At 35.6% G+C, this 26,738-nt stretch overlaps 2 protein-coding genes across 21 annotated transcripts; one reads left to right on the top strand and one right to left on the bottom strand.

The window, feature by feature from the left end:
• LOC109950124 lies at nucleotides 627-19,018 on the top strand. 16 transcript variants are annotated; one of them, XR_002269458.1, is made up of 7 exons: nucleotides 628-1,431; nucleotides 1,607-1,664; nucleotides 6,863-6,936; nucleotides 11,694-11,828; nucleotides 14,118-14,257; nucleotides 14,916-14,988; nucleotides 15,095-15,607. XR_002269458.1 is itself a non-coding variant. In XM_020567818.1 (4 exons), exons 1-3 carry the CDS (start codon nucleotides 1,063-1,065, stop codon nucleotides 6,886-6,888), a joined length of 453 nt encoding a protein of 150 aa, XP_020423407.1. In that variant the 5' UTR covers nucleotides 649-1,062; the 3' UTR covers nucleotides 6,889-6,936; nucleotides 14,916-15,607. The 16 variants fall into 16 exon arrangements, 2 of the variants coding, with proteins under 2 accessions (XP_020423407.1, XP_020423818.1); XR_002273068.1 differs by having other exon boundaries at nucleotides 630-1,431; nucleotides 14,118-14,306; XR_002272657.1 differs by adding an exon at nucleotides 8,205-8,272 and having other exon boundaries at nucleotides 11,732-11,828; nucleotides 14,118-15,607.
• LOC18788803 (MADS-box transcription factor 23) lies at nucleotides 7,198-26,738 on the bottom strand. Of its 5 annotated transcripts, none has more exons than XM_020565748.1 (9): nucleotides 26,657-26,738; nucleotides 26,154-26,344; nucleotides 14,225-14,303; nucleotides 11,348-11,409; nucleotides 8,157-8,256; nucleotides 8,017-8,058; nucleotides 7,850-7,933; nucleotides 7,566-7,738; nucleotides 7,198-7,470 (listed from the first exon to the last, which is right to left on the bottom strand). In XM_020565748.1, exons 2-9 carry the CDS (start codon nucleotides 26,333-26,335, stop codon nucleotides 7,455-7,457), a joined length of 738 nt encoding a protein of 245 aa, XP_020421337.1. In that variant the 5' UTR covers nucleotides 26,336-26,344; nucleotides 26,657-26,738; the 3' UTR covers nucleotides 7,198-7,454. The 5 variants fall into 5 exon arrangements, with proteins under 5 accessions (XP_020421337.1, XP_007223964.2, XP_020422462.1 ...); XM_007223902.2 differs by having other exon boundaries at nucleotides 7,566-7,720; XM_020566873.1 differs by having other exon boundaries at nucleotides 7,892-7,933.

Here is a 26,738-nt window from a genome sequence, read left to right as displayed (position 1 = left end):
CTTATAATTGTCAAAAGGGGCTAAACGCTTTGTTTGGTAAAAAGAGTTTTTAGCCATTTAAAAAACAATCCCAAATATAAAGAGAACTTTAACGAAAAATTAGGCGAATTTACATGTCACGACTAGTTAACTTAATGAGTGGCTAACGGGTTCACCCCTTTTCAATATGACTCGTTCAGCATCAACCCAAATACTTAATTTTTTTTTTTGGTGCAAATTTGTATTGCGTTAACGGGTACAATATTGTCAGGTCTAATTCTTATCAAATATTTGCAAAAAAATAGATTCGTAATGTATCCTTTGCCATAAAAGAAAAACAATAATGCGTTGAATGAAATACTATCATAAAAAAAACCATATAGAGCCCTAAATATAAGCCCCTCATTATGGAAAAGATATCTTTAGAGTCTAAAATATTCTATTAAAGCTCTAAATAGCTCTCTATCCACTATATTTTTACAATCCTATTTAGAGGCTATAATTAGGGATGCCCCAATAATGTATCCTTCTACAATCATGTCGAGTGGCAATCGAGTTGCGCAATGTTGTTTCCATCCGCGTCTTATCACTTTTGTTTTTGTTTCTTTTTGTATTGATTCATAAAAGGAAAACAAGTTGTATAACGTCAATGCCTACGCACGCATCAGACTTCAAGGCTGGCTGAGGAGCTGCTTGTTTTTGGCCAAAGCAGCAGCCAGCGAGCGACCAAATTATACGTCTCAGGTTTCGAAAAAACCCGACTTGGGGGAGAATCCGAAACCCTAGATTTTCTTCTTCTCCCTTCCACCATTATTTAATTAATTTCATTAATTTCATTAATTTAATGGAGAATCAGCAAATGGAAGAAAAAGAGGAGAGCCTGGATAGATCGATGACGTGTTATATCAAGTGGGGGCATCGCAGCCTCTCTCTCTTCCTCCATAGCCCCCACCAAACTCTGCATAGCCCCCACCATCTCTCTCAGTCCTCCCCCACATCATTTCCCCTTTCGTTTTTTTATTCTTTTCCTTCTCAGATATTTTCTCTCTCTCTACTTCTCTCTCTCTCTCTCTAAATTCTCTCATGAGCTTCTTTCTTCTTCGTCAGGCATACGCTCTCTACCTTGTCTCCTCCACCATTGAACCAGATCTCCTCATCTTCATCTCTTCCCTCAGTTCGTCTCCGCTTCTTCTATGGACGCCACCGACCTTGAAATTTCCTCTCATCCTTGCGTCTCTCAGGCTGCATTCTCCTTCTTTTGCTCTATTCTATTGCCTCTACGGCTTCCGAGCTCCCAATTTTGCTGCTTCAGGACGGAACATCCGTTTCGTCTTTGAGCTAACGGTTTGTTTGGCTGCCGAGAAAATTTTGAGAAATTATAAGCGTAAACGGAGATGGAACTGGGAATCGTGTAATTATGGACTTATCACATGCCCTACGCGGCTAAAAGTCGTAAGTGTCATGCTTTTCTTTCATTTCTGATGATTTCTAGCTCACCCAAGTGTTGCATTGAGCTCTTTTTTCAATACTTATATTGCAAAATTTGCAAATATATGGCCAGTGAGACTGGTTTGCAATTGTTCTTACAGTAGTTCATGTTTTTTGTTCTTGGAATGTTGATTTTCAGGATATAATGAAGGAAGGTGATTTTGTTTCCGAGACGCGTACTTGGGCTCTCAAATCAGGTACAAGCTACTACTTCTTCTCATGCCTTTATTTTGATTGAGATATTTTCATTCTATTCTTGCCGTAAATTGTACAGTACTCAATACAAATCGCTTTTAACTTGGCTGTCTCAGTACTGTTTTGATGACTTTTTAACTTTACTTTAAACTTTACCTTGTTAATTGCACCCGCTTTTTTCTTCTTCTCATATCTATGTGAAATCCACGATATGTGTTCCGTGTTTTTGTTCTAACTAGTTTTTTTTACTTTTAATTGGATGGTGTTTGTGGTTGATACATTATATTTCTGACAAATCGAACTCCAAAATTTCTGTTTTATTCATGATGTGCTTATACGTATGCATTAGTAGTATATAGAGTCTTGTACAAGCACCAAAGTAGCTTATATAGTATATTTGGGGTTAACCCATGACCAATTACAAGCCTCTTTGTAAATGGGTCAATGGAACAAGATGTGTTCCTTTCCCCTTCTTAGGCTATGTTATTGTTTGAATCTCACTACATCATTAAGTGTGTTTTTTCTGATGTAGTAGATTAAATTAAATTCATGTTTGGTACATTAGGAATGTACAATATGTACAATCGTATGTTTATACTACAATATGAACATACAACCGTTATTAATAGTTGTCAATGCGTTATGAACGTGCATTCATAATCTAGATTCTTGAATAACGTTATGGATGTATAATCTAAATGTGCGTTTCTTAATGAATATAGTTATTGGAATAGGCATAAATAAGCCCTTTTGTTGCCTTGAGGACGCATGCGGCTTTTCATATTTCTTAATATAACTTTTCAGATAGTTGAAAGTGTATGTGACGTCTTTCACTTGGGAGAAGACTGATAATGATTAGTGACTTGAAAATGTGCTCATTTTTCTTCGTATGTGTTTGCATTGTACAAATGGTGGATTTTAGGGGTCAAAAAGTTTTTTAAGTTCAATTAAAGTTTGGTTGGTGGTTATCAAGATATGGAGTGAAGCATGATAGTTTGTACAGATGGAAGGCAGGAAAAAAAAATTGGAGATGATTTTGGTAGTTAGTGTGCGGTTAGATAACAATCATAACATAGTACAAGTTTATGGAAGTAGAGATGCAAACAAACTGAGTCGACCCCTTGTCAGTTTGTATTTACTATGTTCTTATTCCTTTTTATCGAGCTTGAATCAAGCTTATCTAGATTGGCATTCTAAAAATTGGCAAGCTTTACATTAATGAATGAACTTGTAAATTGAGTTATGCTAGAGCTTAAGCTTGACCTTGATCCTGACAAATGTAGACCTAATAATTATTAGTACCTAAAATATGAAACTATTCTTTTAAATTAAAAGCAATAAAAGTACTTAAATATGTATTTTTAAAATATACATTTCATTTCTTAAGGCCCCATTCAAGTGTTTATTGGAACATGATAACCAAAAAGACCTTTTATTCTTGTTCCAATATTTTGCTCATGTAGTACTATGAATTAAAATATGTTTAAAAAAAAAACTTTTAAAAAAAGAGTAATACTACAGACACCAACTTACGGCACCAATTTTTGGACACCAATGATGTGGTGGTATGTCATTTGTTTTCATTCTGAGCCCACTATGAACCTTACTTATCCACAACAAATAAGAAATTGCCACATCAGTTGGTGTCTCAAATATTATTGTAAAAAAAAGAAAAAGAAAAATCCATAATTTTGAAGGAAAAAATAGCATTTTTAATAAATCATATGGCGGTAGTTTAGTCAAAAAAACACAAAAATTGCATTTCTAAGAAATGTGATGTGAAAGTGAAAATGTCCCACATTGGAAAACTAACAAACCTTAAAAGGGTTTATAAGGAGTTGGGTTACGCCCCACCCATTGCCAATTGGTTTTGGGGTGGAACCTCAACTTCCTTCATGGTATCAGAGCGGTTTGCCCACGTGTGAAGCCCAACGGCCACACGTGCCCCACATTACCCAATATGTGTTGTCCAAGTGTTAGGCTTGAAAATTCGCCACATGTGCGAGGGCGTGTGAAAATCCTAAGGTATCCTCTAATAGTGCAAGCATAAGTAGACATTTGGATTCATAGATCTTACTTAAGTACCATATATTTTCCCAATGCATACATGATGGAGTCTTCAAGGTATCACAATCTCCCTTCCTTTAGGCCTTGGTCCCCTTACCAATATGGGAAACATGCATAGAACATATATTAGTGGACGAGCCTATTTGATGTGGTATGCACTCATTTACCTGCTTATGAATCTATGCTACCTTTTAGCATTGGGGTACGATGCCCTTTCCGTCAATGGGAGGGTGCCTTCCTTACGCAGGCAATGGACTAGGTGGCTCTAATACTATCTAAGGCCTCCTAAGAAAGTAGTAGTTAAGTTAACATTTGGATTGATATGCCTATCTTAATCAACTTAGATCTTGGAAACGCATAGCCAATGTAGAATTCAGAGTATACACAAGGCTTCCTCCAAAGTATCCTAAGTCTCCTCAACAAATTGCCAATATACAATTTAGGGGTATCATAATCTCCTCTCCTCTAGGCCTTCGCATCCTCACAAAAAATGACCACATAATGGACAGGTATTTTCTATATGAGATGCAATCATTGGCCAGCCTACGAATCAATGATACCTAGTATCCCCTTGCCAGTTGTGAAAACTTTGGTTATTGGGACACAATTACTTACTTTCCTTAACATCCACATTACCTCATAGAGCATGGGGGCATCATCCCTTCCTTCCCTCACTTGCAAGAGTCGTCATAATAACAATGAACCCTTGGTTGGAAATAGGCAATGGACGGGGTTGCTCCAATACATTTTGCAACAACCCAAAGCCTTCTCCAAAAGTTCTAGGTCAAGTTGACATTTGAATTCGCAGGCTTTGTTTGATACTTAAGTACTCTGGATTTCCTTATCACATTGCCAAGGTGGGATTCAAGGGTATCTTGTAACAACAACCCAGGGCCCTCCTCAAAAAGAGCTAGCCCAAGTTGACGTTTGGATTCATATCCCTTACTTAAATACCCTAGACTTCCCTAATGCATAGACGCTGTTAGATTTCAGTGTATCACAGGCTTTCTCAATAGGGAGCTGAGGTAAATTAGTTTAGCACATCACAAACCATTCCTAGACCAACATGAACTCGACCTGCACCACGGAATTCCAATTAAAGTTACTTTCCATCCCTATATGGATCTTTCTCCCTAATAATAAGGGATCAGCTCAAATTATTGGCTAAGATCTCCACATCCAATATTTTCGTACTGAGGACTTTCTATTCCCAAAGATTTCGGTCATTCTAAACAATCTTTGGAGTATGAATCTTTCCTCTTCCTCACTATGCAGTGGTATGCAAGTTATTGCTCACAAACCCTAGCCTTTGCACATTCTTTCTCTTTCTTTTTGAAGCAGTTTCAATGATTATGAGCATTGGAGCCCTTGGTGGTCACTACAGTGTCCCCCTAACTCCGGTGATTTCCTTGTTTCTGCAGAGGTTAGAACAGCTATTTTCCTTGTGGAAGATTTGAGATCCCTGAGTCCTATTTACTCTTGCCAAATGCAGCAAATGCTTACAATTTTGTTGATTTCATTGTCTTTTGCCTTTTACTATTGCAATGATTTTTCTTTTCTAAAACCATGTTCTATTGTTTTCTTTTGTCCTGGAAAGTACTATTTTTGTTTCGAGAAGTGACTCATTTATACTATTTACAATTGTATTCTTTAATGCGTGTTTTGCTCCTCTTGAAATAAGCATTCAGGTATTGTGCATATTACCAGATTTTTGGGGTTTTTTTTTCATACGGAGCTGTTATTGGCACTCCAAAAAAGTGATCCCACTCCTTTGTAAAAACAAAAGGAAGTTGTGCAGAATGACTTATTGGGGTGCCAACAGTTTCTTTTCTATATTTTCGTTATATCAAGATTGAGTTTTGGAGTTATGCTTGAGAAACCTAAAACTTTTGTCATTCTTTTCCCTTTACTTTTAATGTATTGGTTTGATAAGATTTGAATTGCATATTATTTTAAACGTCAAATTATGGATTATTGAAGCATGTCAAGTTCTTTCTTTCTATTCATTGCATAAAGTTTGCAAATTGCTACTCAACATAAGTTATTTCTTCTGTTTGGAGATTTGCAATGACTAAAAGATATCTGGAAGATTTTTTAATATCTGAACAGATGATCTCAACATTCTTCCCCCTCTTCTTAAAGACTTTTTTAGAACACAGATTTATCTCTAAAGTAAATAAAACCTTTTAAGTATTTAAGAAGAATGAAATGGTTCAGAATCAGAAGACCCTGATTTTTTGTTTGAACATGTTTTCGTGTTTAAGACTTGCTGAGAAGGAAGGAACCTTTCTTTGCAAGCTATGCCAGGTAGGCCTTAGTTGTTGATACCTGATCTCATGAATATTGTTTTCCCAGCTTACCAAAAGTTGATTCTCAAATGTGGCATATGTGATCTTCCCTCTTGAATTGGATATCTTCCGTATCTGTGGCAGTATGTAAGACTTCCAACATGTTATTGCATGTCTCTGCTCAAATTGCATTCCTGTTGCAAGTTATTTGGTGTCTGATACAAATTTGGAAACCATAATTCTGAACACATATATCTGATTGTGGTAATCTTAATTAGAGTTATGTTGTTTACATAAGTAAATACCGTAGAGTGGCTTTGGATTGTCTGGTGTCTGCAGGCTAGGCATGCATAGTCTTCTAGTCCTAACTTAATATAAGAAGAATTACTGTGTAATGGTCCTGGAGCCTTAATATTTATGGATTGCGCTGCATTTGATAAATGAAACATTGTACTCACAAATTCTATGTTTGTTTCAATCAAAGTTGGTCCAGGATCAACATTTGATGGTAACTAGCATTAATGAGTTTTACTTCCATTCGACCATGCATGATTTTTTTCCCAGCTGATAACTTAAATTTGAATCTATTTCATTTGACTAGTCCTAGAGAAAGTTTATTATATAAAAGAATTTTGCATATTGTCATACCTACCTGTATGATAATCTGTGGTGGTTCAAGTGCGTGGAATCTTCTAGGTCTCGTTCTCTCTATTTTTCTGTAATATATATTATTCGTAGCACTATCCTCTGTCTGCATACAAAATATATAGTATATTATAAAGAAAACTGTCAATGACCAGATAACCCTTAGTGTGCGTTCTTAACCCTCTATTATTGCCATGCAGGAAATTATATTGCAATAAGGACATGAAATTGCTCTTGATGCTGTCTATGTAAATCAAATTGCGTGAACAAGGAGGTAAGTACCTCATATACCATTTTGTGAAATACAATACTTGGGTGGACTGAACTTGAACGCAGTTAAGTTGAGATGATTCAACAGTTTTGCTTCTTTCTCTTTATATTTTCATCTTTTTTAAAGCAACTGCTGGACTTGATATTTTTTGTTGAACAAATTGATAACCTGCGTATAAACATTCCACCATATTTTCCAATACGAGTGCAAATGTCAGCCTGCAGAGCAGTTTGCTTATTTCATGGATGCAGACAGACTTAGAGATTTTAAAAGCTGCATTGCACCTGAAGTGCAATTCAGTTATTCTTTATTATATATAAATCTCATCTTTACATATTTGTTTTGTTTGTTTGATTGTCACACACACATCAAAGCATTGTTTGCTTTTAAATCAAGGTCCTTTTCTGATTGTTCTGTGGTTCTTTTACCACATTCCTCTTATAGAACATAAATTTGTATCCATCAACCTTGTTCTTGATAGAAATCAAGCAACGTCGTCCTAATCTGATGCATCTTCTTTGCTAATGTAGTTGTAGTCTGCAGTAGTCATCATGGAAACAATTTAATCAACATTTGGCAAATTAAAAATGGTAATCATAATGGATGATGGAGTTTTAGGAAGGGAGGTATACCCCAGCTTTGTAGCTCTTGCTGTTGTCTCGCAGTTTTGCTGCTGTGGCTGGCTAAGCTGGAGTTGGACAGGTCCATGTGAGTCCTCTCCAATACCTAGACCATTTGTCAGAAGGGGATTTCTATTTGCTCCATTTACATCCCTTGTTCCATAAACCTGGGATGTGAAACTTTTCTGTTGAGGTGTTATTGAAAAAATGTTGCAATATGTTGTAGGTTGGCTTTTAGATTTTTTATCAGTCTTTTGAGGATAGTTGAAGTCTGTTGTAGTTATCAAAACCAGTACCTTCTTATATAATTCCATGTTTTGTTGACGAGTTAGGTTTACCTTCTTATACAGCTCGACATTTTCTTGGTGAATGAGGTTCCCCTGCACACACACGTTTAAATTTAGCTGCTTAAGTAATAAAGAGGAACATGCTGAATATGGTACCAAAGTTTCGCAAAGTTAACCTTTCTGTTTAGTTCTTGTATTTCGTCCATTAAAAGTTGATCCTACAAAAGTGAAAGTTTTAATTTAGCACCATACACAAACATTTAAAGATTTTTTTTTCAAAGAATGAGTGATTGCTTAGAGAATGGCAGTGTCTGACCTTTTTCATTCGGACACCCCGAATACTCATTTCCAATTGGTTCTCCAGATTCTGTAAATCTTTAACACTGAGGCCAGAAAGCTCTTCGCCCATCATTTGCCTGTAATCATTGAGAGGTAAACATTGTTTAGGCCCTAAACATGGATTTCGGACATCTTAAATCCAGTAGTGAGTTGGATTTATGAGATGCTTAACAATTCTCTTTTGATGCTAAACATCTTTATTGGTTACACTGGTTGTTTGTTTGGCTATACCGAATCCCACTTTTTTGAGCTCTGGATTGTCCTGTTTAGGTAGGTTTAAATTACAGTATAGACTATCTTGAGGAGCATAAACATTGTCAATTACTTAGTGCAAATTCTGAAGCAAGCATGTGAAAAGTTGTCACTTCATCATGGTAATGTGTAAATCAATGTTAAAATTATTTATTCTACCAGCATCATACAACAATTCTGTCATAACCTTTGGACTCTTGATATCATCTGGTTTGAAATCATGGAACATTCCATTTGGCTCAATGCAGTTCTTTTGAAACAAAAAGATGAAATTTTATTTGGTAAGAGAAACTTTAAAGTAAAGTGATCAAGTAATCCACCAATAGCAGAAGAGAAAAGAACAATAATTCAACAATGTCTAGCTTAATAGTGAATATACTGCATTGGCAACGTTTTGGGCTCAATGCAGTATATACACTATTAAGAAATGACTCCACCTGCTTTGTTTATTAATTTGGTAGTATTTGAACCGTGAGCAGTTCTAGAATCATTTGATACATTTGTGAAGATAGATATGAGCTAAAGCATGTATGAGGTTTCTCTTGAGTTTACCTCAATACGACACCAAGTGATAGTGCTTTCAACGTAACTTGTGGATGTGAAGATTTCTTTGAAATGGAAAATCATTTCATGCATAAAGATAGGTTGATATGAAAATTTGATTTGTTCTGAAAATCTTAACTTTCATTTTCTTTTTCTTTTTGGCATAAGTTCCCAAAATGTGGTTGTAAACATAAATTTAGTGACAGTTTTTGATAAGTTGATGAGAATTTAATTTATTCTGATAATCTTAACTCTTTTCTTCTCTTTTATTTCTTATAGACTTTTGGTAAAAGTTCTCCAAATGTGATAGTGAAAGCATAATTAATATCGGTGTTTGATTAACATGGCTAGAGGTTTTTTTAATGAACATTTAATCTGTTTGCTTTTGACAGCAGTATGTGGATTTCTTTGCTGGTTCATTAAAAAAATCAGTTAGACTGAGCTCATTTGCTCTAATACCACACTTCTTTGGCAGATAAAACCAATATTTATTAGAACTTACTCTCAGTACGGCCTTATGTCTTTATATGCCAACAGTGTGCCTACCTTAAAAACAGTTGGTTGTGATAAAATTGGAATAGCACAAGTTTATGTCATAAAAGAAATTTGGAAAAGCAGAAAACTTTTTGTTATGAATTTCCAACAGCTAAGGTATTTCATAATCAAGTATACAGCATAAGATGCCCTTCAATATCATAAAGCTGAACAACAATTGGCCCAAAAACAAAAATACTTCAACAATGAAAAAGAAAAACAGAAATTTATGATAACTTATTCTTATGTCTTTATCATTTCCAGATTGCATAAACTATTAGACGAAATTGTAAATAGATGTAGTAAGTTTATCAATAACATATGCAAAGTGCTGCAGACTTCATTGTGTCCCTATTCCTTAATAAAACCTTTTGTCATTTCAAATAAACTGTTACTTCCTCTGCTAGTTTTGGCTTGTTAATCCTCTATCTAGAACTGATGTTTTGGAATGAACTACCTTCTTTTGTAAACTCCAATGTGCTTCCTTCTTAGGAACTTTAACGTAGACTTGGTATCTCGTTTCCTTTTCTCTTAGATCTTACGCAAATTTCATAAATAAGAAATTAACTTCCATAGTTGTTTGTTTTGGCAATCAAATTGATTTACTAATATTGCTATTTCATATTTTAATTTAATAGCATGATGTCATTTGCAAAGTTTGTGTAAATGTCTTTATTGATCACTTCTGGAAAGGTTGGGTTGGGACTTAATTCCAATTATTGATAAAGACCTATTATTATTTGAAAAAAACTGACCAAGTATTTCCTACTTTACAAGTCTTGCTTTTTTATCTATAGCCCACTGCTTATAACCTATACTTCTGAATCTATGAAAACCATATATGACCATTCCTTTTCTCTCTAAGCTCTTCCACTAGTCCCTTCAGTAAGAAGATAGCTTCTATTGTTGTTTGTTCTAGAATAAAAATCACATTTCTTCTCCAATGTTTTTTTTTTCATGCCTTTAGTTTATTATGTACATGCATACCAACACTGCCCGCACACTCCTTCCCCTTTCCCTCCAACCAAAGTGTCAGGTTATGACTGAAGATTTAACCTAAAATAGATAGTTTTACCCTAAGCTTCACCTTTGTTCTTTAAAATTAGGTAATTAGTCAAGTAATTATTATTATTGTATTTATAAGAAATGAAGACTTTATTAAAAGAAAGCCAATAAGTTGCGATTACAAATAGGATTGTATTTAGAAAGTCAGGCCATACCATATTGCTGAAGAATTTGCAACCTTCAATAGGGGTTCCATTAAGTTCAATTTGTTTCCCCTACATTCATCTTCTTCATTACCTCTTTAACCCAACTACTGTAAGTGTCCATTTGGTGCAGCTCTTGGCACAGCTGAGCAGCAGTTTCGCACCATATAAAGTGCTCTTTTGTTAATCTGTTTTTCCTATGAATTGTAGTGGTGAAAATGGAGTTTCTGGAGAAGCTCAAATTCAAAGCTTCTCCCAAAAGATGGAAAAGAAAGAAATCTGATGTAGGAAACTAAATTACACTCAGGTCCGTTGAATGATCCAAACAATAAATAACTTCTTGATATTAGCACCTTTTGAAGCGTCTAAGAACAAAAATGTTGAGACATCAGGTATGCAATTGGTGATAGACTTAGATATCTCACCTTTATGAATAGAGCAATGCTTTAGGAAATGAAGCTTTAGTGAAGTGTTGTTAGAACGTACGTGCATGTTATCTTCTCACATGTAGACGTCCTAATTGTATTCTGACTTTCTAATGTTTCATTTCTATTTGTGCTTCCATAGTGCTTGTGTTTCATGGTTAATATATGATACAATAAATTCGTGATAAAAAGGAAAATCATTATACCTATGGTTTTCCTGCAAGTTTTGAAGTTGTTGCCTCAACATTGCTGCCTCCCTTTGCCATAACTAGGAAGTAAAAAAAGACCACCTTTAGTCATAACTATTACAATGAACATATTTAAGTGGAAATTGGCCACTTCAACATAATAGCAGCTATATGTGAAAACAAGGCTCTTATTTGTATGATATTATGGTCAGCATAAAGGTTTTGTTCATATACCAATGTAAACATGCAAGGAAAATCATGAGCTTATATTAAACGATCATAAACTACTTACTCGCAACATCTTTTGTATGCAAGCATTACCTACTACTTGAATTGTAACCTCTTTTATGCCTGCATTATGCAGTTACATAATGTAACTCACATCGCGTGCTTGCATTTTAGTTCTCTAAATTGATGGCACCATAAAGGAGAAATTGAGCTTAACATGACACTAGTTAGGGGTCCATTGCTAGTCTGCGAGCTAAAGGATCAAAGTCAGGTACGTAGCTGGAACTGAATTTTAATAGCATCCTGGTTTCTTATTATTAGTAGAAATAGAAAGTTGCAATGCACAGATGTTTCTATTGACAAGAACAGAAAATCTGTAAATTGTTGCCACGGTTAGCATTTTGGCATATGATGCCTTTGTATGGATATAGAACTTGATTTATATGATCAAGGAGCAATGCGCTATTGTTTTCTTGCCCTAATTTCTTTTATGGGTTCCATTTACCTCCTATATGTACAGCTTTATAGAGAGTTTTTTGGTCTAGAAAGGAAAAGTGGAACTGGAGAAATTCTCAGAGTGACATTTTTAGTGCCTCTAGGATGAGTCTTACCAGCAGTTGCGGTCTGACCCTTGTTCAGAGCTCCATACTTGAATTGAAATACCTCAAACTAAAAAGAGATTCCCCTGGAAATGGTGAACCAATTTCTTATTACTGAAACAACTTCACAAATGTGAGAGCAGACATATTTGACGCTTCGTCTTAGCAATAACCTCTATTCCCATTGTTACTGAACTTTGGGAGGTTAGCCATTCATCTTTGCTCAATTCCACATCGTGTTCAGGATTAATACTTTGTTGCTATGATCTATCAAGAAAAATGAACTATCTTTTAATGGAATTATTTTGAAAGCTGTGCAGCTATAGGGGCTTTGTCTTTATGTCGTATGTGTGGTCTCTGGACTGATCTTTTCCTTCTGCAATTGCAAATGACGGGCATCATGGATTTGGCGGATGAAACAGCATTAAATCTGAATTGAATTTGCCAATCTAGTCCGTCCATAATCTTCCCGTCATCTTAGTCATTTCTTTTAGGCGTTTCATTGATGCGACAAGCCGGAAGGAAAATAATCCAATTCTTGATCAACGCCAAGTCATCAAGGTTGGATTGGTTCAAGTTGAATTGGCAACTAGTTATACATGGAAGTCCTTTGCTATCACAGTTTTCTTTCTGTGACATGCAAATCACTTTATCGTTGAAGAGGTGAACTTTAATTGACCAGTTGGAAGAAGGAATAAGTGGTTTGAAATTATATGCTTCTGTGTGTTATTTCTGTGACAGTAGAGAAGCAAAACTTGCTTGCGAGCAATGACATAAACAATGGTGAAATCTGGATTTTTAATTCAAAAAATCTTTCTAAATGCATCCTATTTTGGACAGTCGTTGTAGCCTGTACAAAATGGATTCTGAGAGGACTACTTCTTTGACAGTTTTATGTTTCTACTTTTTAACGGTATCTTCTTAACTCTGTACTAAATTTTTTTTTTCTCATATTCTTTTACCTTGTTGCTAACTTATTATTCACTGCGAAGCAGCTGATGATTTTCTTGTGAACACCATATTTCGTCACTTCTGATTGAAAATGTACTTCTGCTAAATACAACACTTTTGATAGGCTAATGTACTTGTGCAATTGTATGGCTTCATTATGGTTATTAATAATATTTTCAATTTATTTCTTAGGACGGGTGAGGTTGCAATTTCTTTCGAGTGTATAGACATAATTTATGAGCAATAGAAGTTTGTATGTCTAGGTAGGAAGGTAATATGAAAATTGCCACCAAAATAATATTGTGAGTGAAAGCCATGAAAGCCATAAAACTGGTGCATTCCAATACCACCAAAGGAGACCACTTAGGCCATTATATGGGGGCTGCTCAGATGATATGTGTTCCAACTTCCAACTTCCAACTTCGAACATACAACCATGATTTCAGGTTGTGTATGGAGAACGGTGTTTCTTTTTAAATCTAGTTTATGTATTTTTGTAAATTGTGGTTTGGAAAAGTTTCGAGTATCATATTTCAAGGTTATGAGTTATTTTGAATGTGTTTTTCCTGAAAAAGCAGCCGTCGTTGAGACAGTATAAGCTAGAACTGCCAATATTTCTTTTATCCACCTTGGGAAACTGACTGAAACGCAATTCCAGTATTCCTTGGCTGTCCTACAAATTTTTGGAAGTGGCTGCTGTACCGTATTATATTTACTTGTTACTAATATCTTGATGCGTTCTGCCTATTTGATTTCTTGATGTAATCCAACAGTGCATTTCTCCCAACGTCCTTTTCTTCTGAAAGTTTGGGATGTCCTATTGTTTTCATTTTTAATTTCATTATTTTCTCAAATAATTTCAAAATTTATTCAATAATTTGGTTTATTTTATTCAGAATCATTAAATTTATAGAATGAGATAAATTTACAGAATGAGATATATATATATATATATGTCTGAGTAAATGCATATTTTGATGTATGATTTCATGATTGGTTTATCATGCCAGATAATCTATTTGTAATACTGAACAGCACGTTGAAGACTCATATTTTAAATACGCCTTGAAGATAAACTATTAAAGAAAAAAATGCAGGACTCAGAACTGAAGATTACCTTAATCTCAGAAGTTGGATTTCCAAATTGATGGTGCTCCTCTTTCGCTTTGTTGTATCGTTCAATTACTGATTTTATGCTGGTAAAGAAGATTCAGTTTTATCAGAGACACTCTTCGCTTTTGGTTAACTTGGTACAAAAAAATTATGAATGTATTTTCAAGAAGCTGCACACGGACATGTAACAAAAGAAAACCAACATGTCATGATAACATTTTAGACTATAAACTTTTAATCTACTCCCCCAAAATAAAATATCTTGTAAGCTGTGATATCTGATAAATCTATGGTTTTCAGATGTTCAAGCAGACATTGTTTGAAGTAGGGAACTAGAGATATGTATCTGTTTCCCTTCCTAGCTTGTTTTAGCCAATCAACTTTCTAACTCTAAATTCAGTTTCTTCAAGAAGTGGGATCATTAGACATAAATATGTGACATAAGAACTACTTATATAAAAAAATTAACAACTCTGTATTTCCCTCCTTTTTTTCCCCTTGTAAGTAAGCTGCTATATGATTTCATACTAGCTAGTTTCAGTCATTTGCATATCAAGTATTGCTGATGCATAACAAGAATAAAGCCTGTCTTTGAAACTGCATATTTATCAATGATCAAGAGCTTTGCTTTCATATTTTCTGAACTATGTCTACAAGAGCTTGTCCAGTTACTAATGTCAGTTCAATCGATACAGCTGCGTGGCACTTTAGAGTTGAATGGGAATTTCCAGAGTAGGTATTATTGCAGTGGATTGAATCCGGACAGAGGTGGGAACTGAGTTTGGAAGTGTGTCTCTATGACTGTCTGTTAGTAAATTCTTAGAACTAGATTCAAACAGCTGACTAAAATTATTCTGGATGAGGCTGATAATAGCGGGGTGATGATGATATCGTAAAGGATTTATGGCTTGGATTGTGATTCTGAAAATGATGATGAGGAGGAGAACGAGGCTGTAGGCAAATGTTTGTTGGAGAGGAATATTCTGCCCATATTTTTGTTTGCACCTGTGTCAGCAGTTTCTATATTGATTCCGAACGGGCTCATCAGTTTTCAACTATATTGCTTTTCTACATGCTGCAGTTTCAACAAAAATAGCAGTGGAAGTTTATCAGGTTAAAGTGTTTGCTTCTTAAGTCAACAACATGATTTTTTATTCATATCAGCATACATATCTAGCAACATAAATATTTATTTTGTTAGAACCACATTCGAGCACGAATCAACCTTGTACTTATGTTGCCACAGCGAGCACACACACATGCACAAGAAGCTTCAACTGCGCACGCATATACATACAAAAAGCTTCAACTGAGTATGTCATTGTTTAAGAAAAACTTGAACATCTCACCCCCGACGGGGCTAATGATTGAACCCTTTTTCTTTTTATGTTCTTTTTGGAGGATCATTCATACAAAAAGTCAACTAGATTAGAGGTTTTTTAGCTATTTGATTACAACCAACATCATTTCAACTTTAAAGTTGCAGCTGATAGAAGCACTGTGCTTCAGATAGTTATAAGCATCATGTTAGTCATGTTGGTCAACAGACATCTACCAGTCGACTGACTTCAAAATTAAGAAGAAATCTAGACTTTGATATCAGAATAAGTTAATTCTTGTAACTATCATATATAAAACACATTTGTTTCAAGGCTATATAGTTGGTTGACCAAAAATTCTAAGGTTGAAAGATAAAAACAAAATATTGTATGAGTGAACTTTAATACGAGGCATTGGTAAATTCATGACACGGATGTATATAATGAAAACTTCAGAGGATGGGTACGTGGGTATGTTTAAGTGTGTTTGGGGCAACTTGGAGACTCAAGTCAAGAGGAAGTCAAGATGATCAAAATTCGGACAAGATTGTAATTTAGACCTAGGTTTGGGCTTAAGAGATAAGACTCAGATAAATTTCTTTCTTTGCTAGACATTAGAATAGGGTGCTTTTTGTGTGTAGGTAGTTTGAACATCACGCAATTTCATGACATGTATGTATAAGAAAACATAAGGTGTGCTTAGCATTGACATCTGTGTCTGGAGCAACATGCAGACTCAAGTGCATCAAGATTGAAAGTGTGAGTCAAAGATTAAGATTAGGACGAGACATTGATGTCTTGTAAGAGTACTTGGAGTCTAGATTAGGGTTACACATGAGAGTAGGCTCTAGGTGTGGATTGATATTTTGAACTTGATGGGGTAGAGGAGAGGGTTTTTATTTTTCTTTTTCTTTTTTGGGGTCAAACGGTAGGGAGATTGCATTCATAAATTGTGCCACGAGGGTAATACAAATACAATAGATACTAGGGCCATTAGAAAAACCACGAGGGTAATCAAACTCATACAGTATACGTTCTCTTATAGCCACACATGATCAAAGAAAGCATGTATAGAAAAACCAGCTATAGCACCCACACTGCAAACTCTTCAGCAGAAAGATCACAAACAAGCATCAAACTCTTCTTTCGGGTTTGATGCTCTTATTCAACACCAAATAACTCACACCAAACAAAACCAACCCAAAGCCATAACTTGGAAGAAGGCAGACTCGAACATAAACAAAAACCCTTCGATGCTACCACAGTTGCTGCCACAACAGTGGGGACAGAGTAAACACCACTGAAGTTGCTGCAACCTAAGAACCTACAATAATAATAAAAACCAAACAAAAAACAAGCCCCAGAAATTCGGAGAGAGAGAGGAGTTGAAAGGGAAGAAGAGAGAAGAAGCGGAGGAATGGTAAATAGGAAAAGAGAGGAGGGGCAGAGACCATTCCCCCCTTGTTGCGGCACTGAAGGGCGGCTTATCTAATTCTTCTTACTTAGGAGAGGGTTTGTTGGATCAAGCGTAGGATTAGTTAAGACTTAAATCGATGCATTGTCGAATTAGAAAAAACCATGGTCGGAAGTTTTCAAGAGATCCACTGTCACAATATTGTAGAGGTTGATCAAGAAAGAAAAGTCCCAATTTGTTGACAAAATGGATTAGTATATTGAAAGAGCTTGATCTTGATCAGACCCCCAAATGGAACATAAGACCTAGAAGATTAGGTCACATTTGGTTTCTAGGATTATATTGTATTGGATGACTCACTAGATTTAAGGTAGGTTGAAGCAAGAAATGGAGGCCAACTTCCAAATTTTGTTCAAGTTGAAGCTAGAAGATGGATTAGTCATTAAGGAAATGTTTCCTCTACTACCTTCATGAATAAGGTCATTCATCAATAATCCATCTTACTTTCAACTTGGAAAAAATTTGGAAGTTGGTCTTCATATCTTTCTTCAACATATCTTAAATCTAGTGATGTGAGTGACGTGTTAACAACGTGCAAAGATAAAATATGCATTTTGGATTAGTCCATATGTTCATTTTTTTTCCCCTAAACTCTCTCCATTCACCTCACTTTTATTTTTATTTTTTCCCTACTGTAACATACACTCATTGCATATCCATCGTGTGATCCATTTAGCATTTTATACAAATAAACAATTAATAAGGTCACTTAGGAGGAGGGATGTATGGACCAGCAAATCCCTCTCCATTTGGATTTGGTAGCATACATGAGTGACAAGTGGCATTCAAAATTCCATGCACGGTATAAGTATGGTACATGCAAGACAATGTCAAATAGGGTTTGTCTACTCCTGGATATTCAGAAGAGAACAAATATTCAAAGTTCTATGAATTTTTATTATTATTTTGCTTTGTTAATGCGGTGTAATAAATTTTTCTAAAGGGCTTGGACGGTGAGATTGTAAATAACTCGTGGGAAAGACAACATTTTCTTATTGTCGGATGTGTGTTTTTTCTGGGGGGTCAATTGTCCAATGTGTAATGGATGTGGAATTTAGGAGTTTTAGAAATAATTCAATTTGACTAAGGTCATGTGTATTCATGGCTAACCGGTTGTGTTTTACCGTGTTAGTTTTGTGTTCATGTCGTGTACTAAACATCGAAATATTAACTCGTCATGTCCAAACATGTAAACTCAAATTCATCTCTCACGTCGTCTCACATTTATTCGTTTTATCAATTCAATCTTTCCATTTTTCTTTATAACATATAAAAAATTGCAAATAATATCAAGTCTAACATAAAACGAATACTTGTAATACGTACGTTAATCATAAAAGCAAACCCAAACCTAAACCTCAAACCCAAATCCCAAGTTCCAAACTTCAAACCCCAGAATCTGGAGCTTAAAATCCAAACCCCAATTCCTTATTTGGTTTCAGGCTAAGCATATTGAAGTTTGGCTCACCATGGATGCGGAGGAGGAAGAGGAAACAAAAGGCTATAAGGAGGAGTAGCAGGAAGAGGAGAAGAAGTCGCAATAAGAGGAGTTACAGTGCAAGCAATTGATCGGTTTTGGCCGAGAGCAACGACCAATCATCTACTCTCGACAACCGATTGTCATGTGTACAGGGCCGAGCGCAGTTTTGGCGTTTTGGTGTGTTTCAACGTGGTTTCCTATTATTTGGAAATTTCTAGCCTAATTTAATAGGATTTTAGTTTTCTATTTCTGGTTAACTTGTAATTAAATCCTATGCATTATAAATATGACTTTTAGGGGTAGGTTAAAGTAAGAGAGGAGAATTCAAGAGTGAATTTTCAAGAGAGAAACACAAGACAGAATTCAATGGTAAATTCTTAAGTGTTTACAAGTGCATCAAAGGGTTTGAGAGAAATTAAGACATAGGTTTTGAGAGGATAGAGAGTTAAGGAATTTCTTGTTGTAATCAAAGTGGTTCCTATTCTTCTAGTGAAATTTCTCGAGGGGATTACCAAAGTGGACGTATGCATGAGGCCAAACTTTTATAAATCTTTGTATTATTGTGTGTTTGCTTACTCTCTTCGTAGTGTGTGTGTGTTTTATTCTCAAGGGGTTTGTGTGTGTGTGTGTGTGTGCATCGCATAATCCATCAATGACAAAATCTTGGAGTGTTTCTGCACAATAAAGCACCCGAACAAAAATGTGTCCACGTGGATACTAGATCCCTCCTCATATGGTGGACATTATATTAGGAGTGTTATACTGGTCATCCTACTGGGGCAAGGGCCTAATGTGACAATTAAGAATCTGGCATAAATGCCACGTACACCTTTTTTCTTGAACAAAGTTTATTTGATATGGCCTTAGATGTTGGTAAACCTAAAGGTTCGATTTTGCCACTCTCTCTTTGGAGACTAGATTATCAAAACTACTTCCATTGATGATAACATTACAAACCAACCAAGAGATCAACATCTTCTTTCTGTAATAAGTTTTTCTCCCTAAATTATATCGATATTGTCAATTTACCCCTCCCCCTAAAACTTTGTCTTAGCTAATTTTTCTCTTGAATTATACAAAATTAGTCAACATAGCCCCCACCATCATAGTCCTAGCAATTTCATCCAAGATGCCGTCAAATAAAGTCACTTTTGAAAGTCTTTTTACCATATCATACTATATTCTTTATAAAAAGTGGACCTAATGTCATTTTAGGAAGTTCAGTTTTTAGCCACTCAATTTTGATGACATATAGGGCCACTTTTTGTAAAGAATTAAATGACCAAAAGGTTCTCAAAAGTGATTCTTTATTTGACTACATCTCGGATGGAGTTGTTAGGAATATAACGTTAGATTGGCCGCCTTATTTTGTTGTCCTCCCTTAATAAACTAAATTAGAAACTAAATTATTGGCAAAACTTTGAGAGGTAGATGGATCCAAACAAATTGGAGTAAGGCAAGAAATGGATCAATGTGGCCCATTACTAATCATGAGTCATCATTTGATATTGTCTCCAACTTACTTACCTAGGTCTAATAGAGTAGGTAACCCAAAGAACTCTCAAGGTGTATGCTTTTATCTCCACCTCCGTTCTATTACTAGTGGATCACACAACTTCTACGTTACAACTTAAAGCACTCTTAATCAAGCCCTTATGAAAAATCCTATAGCATTTTTGACCAAGTCCTTAAAAGCAGACTTGAATATTTTCCACCTTAGAATTGAAGATCTGACACAAACTTGGAAGTTTAGTCATAGGATTTTTCTATTTGTAACTATTACACACGTGGATTATAACACCACATATTTACTAGACCTAAATTATTTTGTACACTTGTGTATTTTTCTTGTCTATATTTTCACGAGTTTTTCCTAAAATATTGTTTTGTAACTTTTACACACGTGGATTATACCTCCACATATTTACTAACGGGTCATTCCCATGGACTTAAATCTCCATATGACTCAACTCTAGGATGACTTGCTTTTCAAATTATTGCTCCTAAGGCCTGAACCTTTTCTTAAGCTAAGGATGGGTTTGGTTCCAAGCCCTCAATTGATCTATGAAGACATGTATTTTAAAAGGATAAAAGATTATATTTATATCAGTTGAATAAACTTGGACGATCTTATCTTCTTAATATATTTATCATTTGGATGAATTTGGATGATCTTATCTTTTCAAGATATTTATCCTTTAAATAAATTTGAATGATCTTATCTTATTAAGATATCCTTTGGATAAACTTGGATGTTGTTATCCTTTTAAATATTGGAGTTTATCCTATCCCTATAACCACTATAAATATGAGCATAACCTCATAGTTTCTAAACATGAGAAATTAGAAAGAAAGTTAGAGAGAGAAGGGGGAGAGAGTGCGTTGGTGGAGATTCTTAGATGAGTTATCTTGCCAATTCTTTTAAGGGTTCTCATTATTGAGGTGAGTGGTTCATGTAATGTGTTCTAAAAGTTCTTATTTTGTGATAAAATGACAAACCATGAATTATCATGACTTTGTTCTATTTACAAATATCTCTCTATTTCAAGTCAAACATGTCTAATTTAGTGCAATATTTCACACTATATATATATTGATTGGACTATTTGTGAAGTATGTACTATTCGTGGAACATGAGAATTTTAGTGTTGGGGTATCCGAGGGATATATGTACCACACAGGGACATAAGGCAGTGGGGTATTAAGGGTCACGTGGTGGGTTACATGCTATGAATGATAACCGAGATATGAAGTAATGATGTGATGTGATCTGGATTGGTGTATCTTTTTATGATATTTTCTACATGGATTATTGACTCGGGTGCTACGGATCACATGACATTTGATCTTGACCAACTTATTAGTCGCAAATCATCCACTTTGTCGATGAAGTCTAATGCTAATGGTACCCCCTCCCTTGTGGTTGAGGAGAGCTCTCTATCTCTTTCTAATTCCCTACATCTAGATTCTGTATTGCTTGTTCCATCCTTGAACCATAACTTGTTGTCTGTTGCACAACTTACTATTATTTTGGGGTGTACTGTAACATTTTGACTGAATCATTGTGTTTTTTAAGACATCCTCACGGAAAATACGATTAGTTGTGGTACTAGGCGGGACAAACTCTACTATTTGGACTGGGCATCGTATAGTGAGATCAAACTTGGTCAAGCTTTCACAATAAGTGGAACTCATTCTTAGGGAAAGAGAGACAAAGTTTGATTATGGCATAAACGTCTTAGGCATGCCTTGTTCGGTTATCTTAAGAAGTTGTTTCCATCATTATTTTTCAATCTTGATGTTTCTAGCTTCCAATGTGATACGTGTGAATTGGCTAAGAGCCATCGTGTCCTATTCCTATTAAATTCAAATAAGAGTTTGGTTCCGTTTTCTCTTGTTCATTTTGATGTTTGGGAACTTACTAAAATTACCACTCTAGTAAGAGCTCGATGGTTTGTCATATTTATAGATGATTTGCACACACGACTTAGGTTTCCCTTATCAAAACTAAAGAGGAAGTCAGTTTAAAGTTTCAACGATTCCATGAAATGGTGGAAACACAATTTCATACCCAAATCCAAGTTCTCTGTTCTGACAATGGTAGAGAATTTCTGAACAATGATCTTAACAAGTTCTTACAAGATCATGACATCATATATCGACGCTCATGCCACTACACTCTCCAACAAAATGGAGTGGCTGAAAGAAAGAACAGACATTTATTGGAAGCAGTTTGTGCCTCTCTCTTTGGTGCCAATATGTCTCGACCTTTTTGGGAAGAAGCCATCCTCTCTGCAACATACTTCATCAATCTGATTCGCTCTAGTATCCTAAATTTACAAACACCACTTCAAACACTTTATCACCATATCCAAATACCTCCCACCCCATACTTGGAACCCTAGATTTTCGGCTGTGTTGTATTTGTTCACTTACATGATCACCAACGAAACAAATTAGATCATCGAGCCGAAAAATGTGTTTTCATTGGCTATGCACCTCATCAGAAAGGATACTGGTGTTATCATCCTCTTAGTTAGAAGGTCCATATCTCCATAGATGTTGTGTTCCGGGAACACGACATACATTTTTCAGCAGCATAGGAGGAGAATCGAGAATCCGCCACTCCTACAATTCTCGATTTTTTTCCCCCAAGACACAACTCTGCTTCAAAACGACCGGTTGCCAGTGGAAAGCGACCAGTCTCACCCTCTTAGTTCTTTGAACATGGAGAATCTACTTCAAAGCGACCGGTCGCCAGAAAATAACAACCAGTCGCCCCCATAGTTCTTCTCACAAGGAGAACCTGTTTTAAAACAATCGGTCGCTAGAAGACAACGACCGGTCGCCAGTGAAAGACGATCAGTCATCTCCACGCTGTCAAAATCAAGAAGAGGAAATTGAACCGTTTTATGAGATTTTGCCCGCTTCAGCTACAATACCACACCAATCCCTTGCTGAGAAAGTTATTTAGGTAACATCTTTTCCTGAAACTGATAACACTAATGAAATATCCCATGATGACTTGATTTCAGAAGGCACAGAGTCTACATATCAACTTTCAGAAAGGAAAAACTTGGCAAACCTCAAGTACAATATGAAGCAGATCTTAAAACCAAAGGAAAATACCCCATCAATAATTATATATCTCACCAGATTATCAGAGTTGCGTGTGCACTGTGTGAAGTAATTGGCTGACATATCTGTCCTCAATAGTGTGACTGAAGCACTGGAAGACCCAAAATGGAAAGAAGCCATGAATGAAGAAATGCGAACTCTCCAAAAGAATGTCACATGGGAACTCGTGCTCTTACCTCATGAAAAGAAGACAGTAGGATGCAAGTAGATTTATATTGTGAAACTCAAAGCAGATGGATCCATTGAAAGATATAAAGTTAGATTGGTGGCGAATGGTACACACAAAGATATAAGATAGACTACCAGGAGACCTTTGCCCTTGTAGCCAAGATTAACACAATCAGAGTCCTATTGTCTCTATCAGTAAATCTCAATTGGCCATTACATCAGTTTGATGTCAAAAATGCATTCTTACATGGAGACTTGGAAGAAGAAGTATATATAGACTTACCACCATGATGTAATTTAGCTCGTGACAAGAAGAATAAATTTTGCAAGCTTAAAAAGTCATTATATGAGTTAAAGCAATCTCCTAGGGCATCGTTTGGCAGATTTACTAAATCTATGAAGAATTTTAGATATATACAGTAATTCAAATCACACCCTTTTCTTGAAGCGTGATGGACGAAGAGTTACTGCATTAATTGTTTATATGGATGACATAGTCGTAACTGGAAATGACACAAGAGAGTAACTGAAGCTGCAAAAGTATTTGTCCCAAGAATTTGAGATGAAGAATTTAGGTGATCTGAAGTACTTTCTCGGAATTGAAGTAGCAAGATCAAAAACTGGTATATTTGTCTCAAAGGAAGTATGTAATGGATCTACTCACTGAAACATGAATGCTTGGATGTAAGTCGGCTGACACACTTATTGAGATGAATCACAAGTTGTATGAAGACATGGACCAAGAACCAACCAATAAGGAACAGTACCAACGCCTTGTTTGAAGGTTAATATATTTGACACACACAAGACCAAATATTGCATAAACTGTGAGTGTGGTTAGTCAGTTTATGCATTTGCCCAGTGTTTCTCACAGGAATGCTGTTGATCGAATCTTAAGATACTTAAAGTCAGCCCCGAGGAAAGGATTAATATTTCCAAAAATTAGAGATCTTAAAGTTGTTGGATATACAGATGCTGACTGGGCTGGTTCCATTACAGATAGGCGCTCTACTTTTGGTTACTTTATATTCGTGGGAGGTAACCTAGTCACTTGGTGGAGTAAAAAACAAAATATGGTTTTCCAGTCTAGTACAAAAGCAGAGTATCGAGGAATGGCTCACGGACCTAATTGATTGCTGTATCTATTTTCTTGTAAAGTACTCATCTAAACTCCTATATATACCTCCTTATGGAGAATAATACAACTTAACCAAAAGTATTCAAACCATTTTCATATTTTAGCAAAATTAGATGAGAGAGTCATAGAACTTTACTTATTTTTGGTACACTTGTAAGCTTTTTGACCTATTTTTATAAGAGAATTTTATTTTAACCTATATTTCGCCTTGTTATTTTACTTTTTATGTATCACGCACCGGGCCCATGATTTCTTCCTTACCCCTTGTCCAGAGCATGATAGAAAGCTCTCACTTCAGGTATTTGGGTTGTAAGTAAGATTGGAATGATGTTGTTATCCTTAAAATTATGGGAGAGATAGAAACAAAGTGGACATTTGCCTATCCATTCTCGATGATCAGGTGAAATAAAGTTGGAATTCTACTAGCATTGGGAAAGCACTTACGTAATTACGTTCCCTACAACTCAACCAATGTAAGGAAGACTTCTTCACTGAAACTCAATTTATTCATATTCTTTCTACAAAGAGATTGTTCGACCAAAAAAAAAAAATATCTGCAAACTGATTGTTGACTTGATCAAGCGGTCCAAATGGCAATGAATCTGAATCTGGTAGCAACAAAAGAAAGACTGTTTTCCATTAGAAAAGTGAGGTTTTGAGAGATTGATAATGGCACAAAGCAATTGTTCGCAAGGAGGTGCAATATTTGAGGAAAGGCACAAGAATCACAATGGCACAAGGGAACTGTAATCTTCGACCTACGGCAGTAGGATTGAGCAGTAACCGATGCAAAATAATATGGCTCATATGTCGGCAATGATGATTCAACAAAACAATGAATTGTTAAGAAGAGAAGAGGGTTTTAAAGCATCTCGAGTTCGGTTAATGCCCTTTATCCTGATTTTGGTTTTGTTGGCGTTGGAGATGGAAGACATGATGGGATCATTCAGTGGGTAGCAAGAGAATTCGAAACCATATAAAATATGTTCACCGAGACTATTGGAAAAGTTTACATGGTGTACCTATGTCTTACGTACATTTATTCATCGATAAGGACAGTTATGTCTAGGGTTTAGGGTTAATAATAAATATATAAAATTAATCCATTGAAACTTAGAAATGGATTGGGAGCATTTTTCTCATATGATATGGTCATTTTTGAAGAAGCATTATAGAAAATGTGTACGTTGAAATCATAAAAGTATCAAACATTTCAAAGAAAATAAAATCATACAAACATTTCTTATAAAGCCTATTAGCAATCGAGAGTTAAGTTAATATAGTTTTTTTGTGTGACAATGGAGTTACATTAACATTTAACAGGGGGTAATCTTCCCTTTCTTACTCTAACACTAACCTTTGGAATTTGACTAACCTTGTATTGATTCGAATAAGCAAAAGATTACTATGTTGACAGGGAATTAGTTCTATAAATTAATTGGTCCTTGCATGTTAATTCAAACACTTCTGAACAATGCAGCACAACTACACATGCATATGCCATTTCCCTAACTTCATTTCCATGGAAACAATGGAGTAATTTCTCAACGAATTATAAAATAAAAAAAAAAAAATTAACATCAATTAATTCAACAAAAAATAAATATATAATGGAATTAATTGGCTCATGGAATGCATGGATCTCAAGATATGAAGATAATAGAAGTAATTAACCTTAAACAAAGCTAATTAAAGATGTTATAGAATAAGTAGGACCTGGTGCTTGCAAAATCATAGAGCTTGCCGGTGCTGGAGAAGATCATAACTCCGACCTCCGCGTCGCATAAGATCGCCAGCTCCTTGGCCTTCTTCAGCAGCCCGTTCCTCCGCTTCGAAAACGTCACTTGGCGGCTTGTCGAATTGTCAATCCTCCTTATCACAATCTTACCCCTTCCCATCGATCACACCTACCAAATCTAGGTCAATCAATTTATCCCTTCAGAAAAAAAAAAAAAAAAAAAAAAACCCAGCTCCCAACCAAACACCATACTCTCTATGCACAACAAAATAAATCACAAGAATATTTTGCAGCCACATGAGCATACTTAAAGCTAACTAGCTTCTTTCATTCATTCTTGTTCAAGATCGGGGGAGCAAGAAAATTACACAAATTTCCCAGGAAAGAGAGAGAAAATGAAATGGATGGAAGAAATTAAGGAATTAAAATTTGTGTGAGAAAATAAAAGAAAATAAAAATAAATTTGAGTTGAGAAACTTACTTGGTGCTCAAAGAAGAAGCTATGGCTTTTAAGTAATGGAGACAAACCGAGGTTTCACCAAAATAGCTTTGGCTGTACTGAT

Source organism: Prunus persica, chromosome G1 (genome assembly GCF_000346465.2).
Source record: "Prunus persica cultivar Lovell chromosome G1, Prunus_persica_NCBIv2, whole genome shotgun sequence".
Lineage (NCBI taxonomy): Eukaryota > Viridiplantae > Streptophyta > Magnoliopsida > Rosales > Rosaceae > Prunus > Prunus persica.
Note: the sequence above shows the minus strand (reverse complement) of the source record. Positions and strands in the feature narration are given on the sequence as shown.

Bases quoted from the DNA above. Each gene is read 5' to 3' on its own strand.
- LOC18788803 (XM_020565748.1), bottom strand. From the start codon at position 26,335: ATGGGAAGGGGTAAGATTGTGATAAGGAGGATTGACAATTCGACAAGC. The intron at 8,257-11,347 runs GTATAATGATTT...CAATGATTACAG, and splicing joins AACTTGCAGGAAAACCATAG to GCAAATGATGGGCGAAGAGC. The intron at 7,934-8,016 runs GTTAACTTTGCG...GTGTGTGTGCAG, and splicing joins TACAAGAACTAAACAGAAAG to GGGAACCTCATTCACCAAGA.
- LOC109950124 (XM_020567818.1), top strand. From the start codon at position 1,063: ATGAGCTTCTTTCTTCTTCGTCAGGCATACGCTCTCTACCTTGTCTCC. The intron at 1,432-1,606 runs GTAAGTGTCATG...GTTGATTTTCAG, and splicing joins GCCCTACGCGGCTAAAAGTC to GATATAATGAAGGAAGGTGA. The intron at 1,665-6,862 runs GTACAAGCTACT...ATTGCCATGCAG, and splicing joins TACTTGGGCTCTCAAATCAG to GAAATTATATTGCAATAAGG.